The 9,607-nt window shown below is 43.6% G+C and overlaps 1 protein-coding gene across 1 annotated transcript; it reads left to right on the top strand.

Annotated features, from left to right (window-relative positions):
- The first annotated feature begins 521 nt into the window (after positions 1-521).
- Positions 522-5,270, top strand: TM4SF1 (transmembrane 4 L six family member 1). Its single transcript, XM_009902419.1, has 5 exons — positions 522-698; positions 2,426-2,506; positions 2,592-2,740; positions 4,304-4,484; positions 5,256-5,270. The coding sequence occupies exons 1-5, from the start codon at positions 522-524 to the stop codon at positions 5,268-5,270; spliced, it is 603 nt and encodes a 200-aa protein (XP_009900721.1).
- Positions 5,271-9,607: the final 4,337 nt, after the last annotated feature.

Raw genomic sequence — 9,607 nt, 5'->3', positions numbered from 1 at the left:
ACTCCTCATTGCTGTATCCTTACTATTTATACCCAAAACTCTGACTCAATGCTGTTGAAGTATCTGAGTCTTTCCCTGGCTTCAGGTTGTTCTGAATCAGTCTATAAACCTAAAACTCAAAGCTGCTTCTAACAAAGAAAACAACCCCCTTTTTCCCCCTCTTCAGTTCCCAACAGTACTTGTGGTTTAAGCATGTTGTTCATGTCTAATCATGTTCACTGGTGACAATTCCAAGCACACATATTAGAGGGGAATTACCTAGCATTCAATATTTCCTTGGTTGTATTTGGCTTGACAGCAATTAGGGCATTTAAGAGGGGTGGTGGCGTTCTGCCATCCCTGCTCCCTCACTCTGCAATTGGGAATGGTGGTTATGGAGAGGTGTGAACATCACCCAGGTTAGCCAGGTAAAGCCTGGGTATTTAAGGAGGTGAGGATAAAGGCTGGTCTTCTTTTAGGCGGGGACTGGTATGAGATAGGTTGTGTTGGACTAGTGAAGAAGGGTTTGTGCAGCTGAGGCCATGTGTTTTGGAAGGTTTACTCGGTGTGTTGGGTATAAGTTGCTCATCCTTGCCTTGCTCAGCATCGTGGCCAACGTTTTACTGTATTTTCCCAATGGTGAAACAAGATTTGCTTCAGAGAATCGTCTTGGCAAATACGTGGAGTGCCTTCATGGCATTCTAGGTGGAGGCATCTTGGTAAGTAATGAGCTAGCAAGTTTCTTTGAAGTTTATTTTGGAGCTACTTGGTCTTGCTGTTCCTTTGGCAGTTACATTGATTTATTGATCAAATATCAAGAGGAATCTCTGAAGTATCAAAAGAAATTAGCTACATTACTTTGTAATTATTATTAGTTCATATTACTAGTTATTTTCTGCAACAATATGATACTGTAAAGCTGAGAAAATGATAGGGCTCTAGGTCACAAAATCCAAATGCAAAACTGGAACCAAGCCTCTCAGCAGGTCATGGTTTGTGTAAAGGGTTAAATCTTCCTTTTTTGTTATGTTTTTGAGCTATTCCCCTTTTGAATGTCCCTAGATAACTTGCATTTAGTAACAATTCAAGTGGCAGTTATCAGAGCTTTGCATTTGGGCAGCAGCAAGGGATGAAGAATGTGTTAATCTGGAACTCCTCTTTTCTACCTTTTCAATTTTGTGAACCACATTGTAGCATATTTAAGCTCCTGACTCCAGGCTTCCTCTTCCATTTGCTTTTAAAAGTCCACTTAGAAATAGGCTACAGATCTCAAGGTGACAGCAAATCTCAGGCTGAAGATGATTGCATGGAAAGCACTCCACCTTGTGAGGTGTGCTTGTGTCTGTGCTACAGCTCTGCCACAAGGACTGGCAAAGACTGAGCTTCACACACAGGAACAGAAGTGAAATCAGTGGAACTGCTCCTGGAACATAGTTGTACAGCCTCTGCTGGATGTGCAGCACTGGGACTAAGCAATAGGTTTGACTAAGGGCTGACAAACGTGACTGTTCAGCTGAAAGGTTTTTATTTTGGTGTCTTGTGGAGTAAATCTGTGCAGTTTGCAGGTAGCACATTGCTCTTTCCTGTAGGTTTTTGCAATGTACTCCTGGATGTAGAGTTGGTGGGAGAGGAAACTCTATTAAATCAAAATCAAATTCAATTAGATTAAATTAAATTAAAATCCTGGATTTTATGCTAGAAGCTCTGGAGTAGGGATGTTTTACATTTCTCACAGATAGCTTCTGCTTTGTTACTTTGCATTTCTGCCACTGGCAACTGGTTGTGAAAACCTAGAAAAAGCTGAATAACTATAATGAGATGTTTTCCTGAGCTGGGCAAAATGTTCCTAGACTTTCTACTCTAGTCAGACTGGTTTGTCACAGGAGCAGTGGTGACTACTCTTCAGTAATTAATATGTTGGTGGTAGTTGTTTTTTTAGCAAATACTTATGAAAGGCTTACCTTGGAGTCTTCATTTGGCAGCAAATGGATGCTTGGGGTTTCTTGGTTTGGTTTTGTCTGCTTTGTTTTTCCTTTTTTGTTGTTTTTCCCCTTTGTTTTTGTTTTGTTTGGGGGGTTTGTTTGTTTGTTTGTTTTGTTTTCCCAAAGCATTTTATTTGCAGGATACAGCCTTTAGTGTGGATAAAAGCTTGTAAAGCTGAAGTGCTTTAAATTGCAGCAATACCACAGCAGGCTTTTTGTGCACTTAAGTGCTGTGTATACACAAAGTAGAAATAGAAATATACCTACCCTGGTGTTGAGGCTGCTTGACATCATTAGCCAAGATGCTGACTGTTAAATAGGAGTAAAACTGAATCATCTCCCCAGGCTGCTCCCCTCTCCCCTGCTCAGCAGCAATATAAAGGAATGCAGTGTGAGGACTGTGTTTTATCTGCCCTGTCTGTGCAACAAAACATCTCCATGTGGTTTGTTTGCTCCATCCCCAGGTACTCATCCCAGCTATAGTGTTCATTGTGCTCCAAAAGGATGGCTGCTATGGCTACGAGAACTGTGGGAAGGGCTGTGTGGTAAGTGAGCCTTCATGCCCCAGTCCCAGGTAATCCCAAAGACAAGGTGATGGCTTTTGGAAGTTCAGCTCTGTTTGCTGTGCAGGTGCTGTGCTCAGTTGTGGCATCCTTAATTGGGCTCCTTGGTTCTGGATACTGTATCATCATTTCAGCACTCGGCTTGTCTTATGGACCATATTGTTATACTCGCCTAGGAAGAAACTGGATCTATCCTTTCACTGAATCCTCTGGAGGGTAAGTTGTCTGTTCATGAGGGCGTTACATCTTTCACCATGTACACATGGATTTACTCCAGTACCTTGCAGATATACCAAGTAACCATATACCAAGATCCATTCACAAGTGTTTGCTTCTCACTCGCTAAGAGCTAAAGAGATGGCATCAGTTTCCCACACTGATGTGGTTTGAAACCGAAGCAATATCAAGCCTCTGTCCTACAAAAAGGGATCTGAACACGTGTACAAATAGGTAGCAATTCTATAGATCATATAAAGTTCAAGTCCATAAACATCCCTAATGTCAAGTTGTAGGACTTGGACAGATTTCCAAACTATGACTTGTGGTTGTTATGAAATCTGTCTGATGCTTTGTGAGGCTTGCTTCTGAAGTGGCTTGGCCTCTTTGTAAACTGGCATCATACCTTAGAATACGCTGGGTTGGAAGAGACCTCTAAAGCTCATCTAGTCCAACCACTCTGCAGTAAGCAGGGACATCCTGAACAAGATCAGGTTGATGTCTTCAGCAATGGGGCCTCCACCACCTTCCTGGGCAACCCGTTCCAGTGTTCCAATACCCTCATGGTAAAGAACCTCTTCCTGATGTCCAGTCTAAATCTACCCTTCTCTAGTTTCAAACCATTGCCCTTTGTCCTAGGGCTACATGCCCTTGTAAACAGACTCTCCCCAGGTTTCCTGTAGCCGAGCTGTGTGCTGTTCCCCATTAATCCCCACAAATCCTGTCAGTTGGAAGAGGCTTTGCTTTGGCTCATGACATGCTTTTACAGCGTCTGTGTGCTTGGCAACCTTGAGGCTGTTTCCAGTAACAGTTTATGGCCAATGCCAGGCAGGTTGAGAAGCCACATAAAGCTCCTTTGCAGCAGAGAGTTTGAATTTTACATTCTCCCAAGAGGGAACACTCCTTCTCCCTCAGCTGTGACTGAATATAGAGTTAAGTCCTTGCTGAATGCTCATCAGTGCTGATGTTCTGAAGATGTGGATGAGGAGTAGCAGCTGGAATACTGCAGTACCCTTCTGAACTTGTTCTGTATTTTCCTCTTCCAGAGTAGGTGGGTGAGGGCCCAAAGGCACAAGTGTCTCCCTCTCTGGAGATATTCCAGACTTGTCTGGATGTGTTCCAGTGTCATATGGTATAGGTGACCCTGCTCTGGCAGGGGGGTTGGACTTGGAAGATCTTTCAGTGTCCCTTCCAGCCCCTAACATTCTGTGATTCTGTGACCCATTTGCCTCAGATAGGTAACAGCTGTCTTCAGAATAAAGGCCTGGTCCTGAGAAGCTCTGTGGTTGTTTTGAGTAGAGCCTTGCTCTTTCAGTCTTCTCTCTGAGTAATAGAAGATTCTACAATGAAAGCTAAGATATTTTATTTTTCAAAGAGAAATTAAAACCTAACAAGTGTATGGTTGGCAGTACAACATGTTCTTAAACAGAACAAGCGTTGTGTGGAATAAACCATTGCATTTTCTATCCCCATTTAGAGTGATTATCTTCAAAGCAGTTACAGACTAGACATAATTTGGTTCTAGTGTCACAATGTTAATGTGCTTTTAATTGCTGGGTACAGGTACCTGCTTGATTACAACAGGTGGGCTGAATGTCAAGAACCTCGAAACATCGTGCAATGGAACATCACTCTCTTTTCCATCCTCCTTGTCTTGGGCGCAATAGAGTTCATCCTCTGCTTCATCCAGATCATCAATGGCGTTCTTAGCGGACTGTATGGAGCATGCTGCCGTCATGAGGAGGTGAGCTGTTTGTACTTAGAAGCACTCAGGGGAACAGGAAGCTATTGTTACTGATGCTACTGAGGAGTCTTACTCAGCAGCTAATTTTTAGCAGCAATTCAGTGGACAACTACTTTATTTTCTTTTTGGTAGCCCTTTTGTGTTTAGCATTTCCATGTAGTATTTGACCACATGCATTCAGCTGATTCCTCAGCTGTCACTGTGAAGTTAGTCTGCACAAGAGCTGCAAGGCCTTCTTTGCCCTCTATGACCCTTGCATTCACCAATACAATCTGCAATACAGATCTCCTGGTGGTGGTCCTTGCTGTAGCCTGAGCCATAGTGGCACAAGGTGGTGCAGTTCTGCACAGAGCTAACAAAACCTGCAGACAGAGCCAAAATGTTTTTTATTTCAAGGTGGGGCTTTCTTTTTTTTTTAGAGTGAAGAACTTCCCCCAAATTTCTTTGAAGTCTTGTTAGAAAGCTTGAGCACGTTATTCAAAGCAGTATGGTAGTGGCAGTGTTGGAATTGCAGTGGCTTAGGGTACGATTGTCACACACATTATGGCTAGGAATGTGTTTCACATTTTGAATGGATGTGGTTGAACGCTGGGGCTCTTTCAAAGCTGTTACTGTCTTCTCATTTCTGTCTTCCATGCTGTTACTTCAGTATGAAAGAGCATGCTAAGGTTATCTAAATGTGGTCAGGTTCATTTTAGGTCTTACAGTCGGCTACAATATTAACATTCTTCCCCTTAACATGTGTTTCTTTCTTTTTTGTTCCCCCCACAGACATATGGTTGCTAGGAACCTGGCAGTGCATTGACTTCGGTGTTATGTGTGTGGAGTGTTGAGTATTCTGTGGTTTGGTTTATTTTTTTATATTCCATGCATTCCAAAATGCACATTGTTTGTTGTCAAACTGTGCTCTTGCCATCACCTTACCTCACTTAGGGCCAGCCCTTGTTTGCTGGAATCATATGGAGGTTCTCCCCACCGACCTGCCTGTATCTAAAGGCAAAATGAATCCTGAATCCCTTTGGTTCATTTCATCTTAGTACAGGCAACTACCCAAATATGTGTGACTAAAGATGTTGTTGGTTTGGGGTTTTTTCTTTCAACTGACACAGCATCTCCATCCTTTAGGTTGTTTTCCCAATAAAGTTGCACTTCCATTCTAATATTGGAATGAACACAAACCCATTCTAGTCTGGCCTGCACATAAATGAATGGTCAGCTGCAGCAAAAAGAAAGCAGCAGTAAAATGTGGATGATTGAAGGCAGACTTCACCTTTTCAGATTTTTTTTCTGATCATCTCCCATATTTCACAAATAAAGATTTGTATTACAAATACCCAGCAGGTGTCAGTGATTCTTTTCCCTGCCCATGCTGAAACACTGCTTTCCTGTTCTTAGAGTAAAGCACAGTGGTGGCAGGAGAACATGAATACAAAAGCAGTCAGGTCATAATCTTGTTTTCCTCTCCAGCAGACTCCCTGAGGGTGAGAACTACTTCATTATTTGGTTTGGATAATTTAGCTGAGCCAGGCACTTGTGCATCAACAGAAGTATGATAGCTCAAGGACAGCTCTGTGACAGACACAGCCATGTTAGTGGAGTCTTAGTGCTGGGTCTGGGCTAGCAGCTCATTACTGATGGCCGTTCCAGGACTGGAGGGAGGTTTTTGTGCAGTTGAGCCACAGCTCTGTGTCCTCTCCTGCTCTCCCAAGCTGAGCTTACCTCCTGACTGCTGAGAGTCTTGAAACAAAACGTGAGTCTATGTCCTGTATTTTACCTTGCTCAGCAGACTCCTGGGTGTAGTAGCAGTGCTCAAAAAATTGAGTACAAATTCAGGTCAGCAGTGATGGATTAATCTGAAGTATCTGAGCTCAGCAGTAAGCAGCTTGGAGGCCATATTCTGACATTCTGTGCATGAACCTCTGCAGTGTTGCTTGCAGCACGTGACAGCAAGTGCCGTGTCTCAGGGTGAAGGCAGTCTGAATGATAGGCTGCCAACAGCATTACTGGCAAGGACAGCATGCTACTGGCAATGGCAGTGTTCAAGTGGAACCCAGACTGTGGCATTTCAAAGAAATGAGGCTGAATAACACTATTGCTCAGTTTTGGAATCTAGCAGTTCATGTAGCCTTTGAAAACAGGCAGTTTAGTTTCTCTTTGTGGGAGGAAGGGAATTTCCCAGAGGGGTCAGCATACTCAGTGTGTTGTAACTAGTAAGGTGGCTTTTTAAAGGTGGGCAGCAACTTGGGGTGCATCTCAGCCTGTCCTCACAGGCAAGTCTGCCTGGTGCAAATATGTATCTGGAAAATAAAACAGAAATCAAGGGTGGAAATGAAACTTCACATACACATCCACAGCAGCAAAAGGACTCAGAGATGGGAAGGGTTTGTGTTTAGAGTATCAGGATAGTCACTCCTTGCAACACAATTTATTCATACATAAATACTTAGTTAAGGGCAGTCTAGCACAGGCTTTCTGCTTGTGTTTGTCCCTCTCTTGCCCTGCTGCAGGAGGGAGCAGAAGAAAAAAGAGGTTCTTGAAAGAAACCATGCAGCTGAGGGATGTTTGCCTTTCTGCTTGCATAATTCTTCTTTGTCTTTCTGATTAGTTGAAGATCTGAAAGAAGTTTAGAGTTCCAATGGACAGGATGATTAGGCTAAGGTTTAGAAGGAAAACCTTAGTTCAGCTCCAGGTAGCTCTAACAGACAGCATTACTACTCACTGCGTTGTCATTTAAAGAGACCCCACCTGGAATACTGTGTCCACTTCTGGTGTCCCCAGCATCAGAAGGACACAGAGCTGTTGGAATGAGTCCAGAGGAGGGCCACAAAGATGATCCAAGGGCTGGAGCATCTCTGCTATGAGAATGGGCTGAGGGAACTGGGGTTGTTCAGCTTGGAGAAGACTCTGGGGAGACCTTAGAGCTGCCTTCCAATACCTGAAGGGATCCTTACAGGAAGGCTGGAGAGGGACTTTCCATAAGGGTGTCTAGAGGCAGGACAAGGGGGAATGGTTTGAAGCTGAGGTAGAGCAGGTTTAGACTGGATCTTAGGAAGAAGCTCTTCAGTATAAAAGGGTGGTGAGACTCTGCCCAGGAAGGCTGTGTATGCCTCCTCTCTGGGGGAGTTTAAGGCCAGATTAGATGAGGCCTTAAGCAGCCAAGTGTAATTGAGAGGCATCCCTGGCTATGGCAGGGAGGTTGGAGTAGATGATCTCTAAGGTCTCTTCTGAGCTAGGCCATTCTGTGATTCTGTGATTAAGACAGTGTTCTGGGAGTTTGATCACTTATAGCCTGGAGAAGTGGTTGGTTTATGTTATATTTATTTCAGTTAGCAGAGATGTCACTCATCCAGAGCAAACCTGAGGTTTCAGTAAAGGGCTTGGCATCAACTCCCAGATGTTGGCACCGAGAAGAAAGCGGTTGTTGCAACACTTGGTAAGTAAGATATTTGAGAAACTGTTTGCCAGGTTTGCTTAATATTTAGTATAAGATGGTTGCTTCCTGTTGTGGCAGTGTAGTGTGCCAGCAAAAGAAAACAAAAGAAAAAGCACAGCTTGAGCTGGTATTTGCAGAGCTCAGTTTAAATACAAACCAGGTCATGATGCAGACTGCTGTAGTGCAGGATGGATATTGTTCCAGGTGTCACTGTCCAAGTAGGTTTCTTCTAATCAGAACAAATTGCTATGGGGACTAGCAGCAAATCTGATAATAAACTCAGCTGAATGCTAATCATTTTGGCCATTGCTTTTAGAAAAGAAGTATTTCAGCCTTTTATGTGATCTCTGAATTTTGTAATAGAAAATAAGCCCTGGAGATGTTGTGTGCCTGTTTCCTCTGGTCTTTAGTGTGGATGATCTGAGTTCTGTCCATGCCCATGAGCCTCCAAAGGGAGTTTTGTCACTAATTTCGGCTAGAGGAAGGCCTGAAATAAAAAGTTTCCATAGTGACTAGGGAGCAAAACAGGAAATATGGGAAGAGCTTCACAGTAAAGTCTGAGGACTTCAAAATGAAATCTCTTATTTAAAAAGAAAAAAAAAAGGAGGGGAGAGAGGAATGAGAGAGTGGAGAGCAGAGAACAGATAGAAAAAAGGAGGTAATGCATATGTACCACCAGGCCCATTTCCTTAGGTGATCTCATTTGAAGCAATAGGAAAGAATTAGTTACAACAAGCAGCTTTTATGAGAACATGGGAGAAGCCTGATGCGTGCAGAGCCTGAAACAGCTCATGAGGAAACAGAAAGAAAACCTCCCATGACATCATTGATTCTAAAATCAGCCTTGCCTTTGCTAGAGCCCAAATTGGTTTTGTTCTCTTACTGTGACCTTCCCACTGAGCAAACCCTATTCTTGAGTTACTTTTCTGATGATTCACATCAGGGGCATAGAAGGAAGGCTTGGGTCATGCTGTGAGCATTCACTCTGTGTTACCAGGATGATGTCTAGTTGCTTTGGGCTTAGGGAATGATGACACAGGAAAATGGAGAAACTGCCTGGCTTTGGCTTTGCACAGTGCAAAACAGCAGGCATTTCAAAACACAGCCAGACCTTTTGTTCTGCACAAGAAGTCATGTGTATTTAGGTCAGATCTGCAGCTATGCATGCTCAGCTCTAAGCACAGCATAAAGCTGCTGGAGAAATGGCAGAATTTCATTCATAAAACAGTTTGTAGTGCTGCAGAAAACAGTCATTAATTACACTGTGACAAGAATTCTGCCTGGCCACTTCTAACCAGTGCCATTTGGGCTTCTGTACTCTCTGCAAGGTGGCTGAGACTCAACAGTGTTTTTATGAGGCTGCCCTAAGATAGCAGCAAGTGTTGGCTCACCCTGATGGCCTTATCTGCCAAGCTCTGGCACATTGATTCCTCTGTAACATGTGGCGGCATGTGGCCTTCTGTACAGGGACGGGACACATTTATCATTTGACAGCCCCTTTCCTCATGTAGGGAAGGGAAAATGCTGAGCTGCAGGAAGGCTGAGCATCCTGCCTCATGGCAGAGTATCTGCATCATGGTCGGTGTGCTCGGGAGGAGTGCACTTCTGAGCAGTTGCTAGGAAGTGAGATCTCTGAAGTTCCTTCCTGCGTCTGGCTCCCAGACGTATTTCATTCGGAAGATCACAGAGG

The sequence above is a fragment of the Dryobates pubescens genome, chromosome 13, assembly GCF_014839835.1.
Source record: "Dryobates pubescens isolate bDryPub1 chromosome 13, bDryPub1.pri, whole genome shotgun sequence".
Lineage (NCBI taxonomy): Eukaryota > Metazoa > Chordata > Aves > Piciformes > Picidae > Dryobates > Dryobates pubescens.
This window is presented reverse-complemented; position numbering and strand designations above follow the sequence as displayed.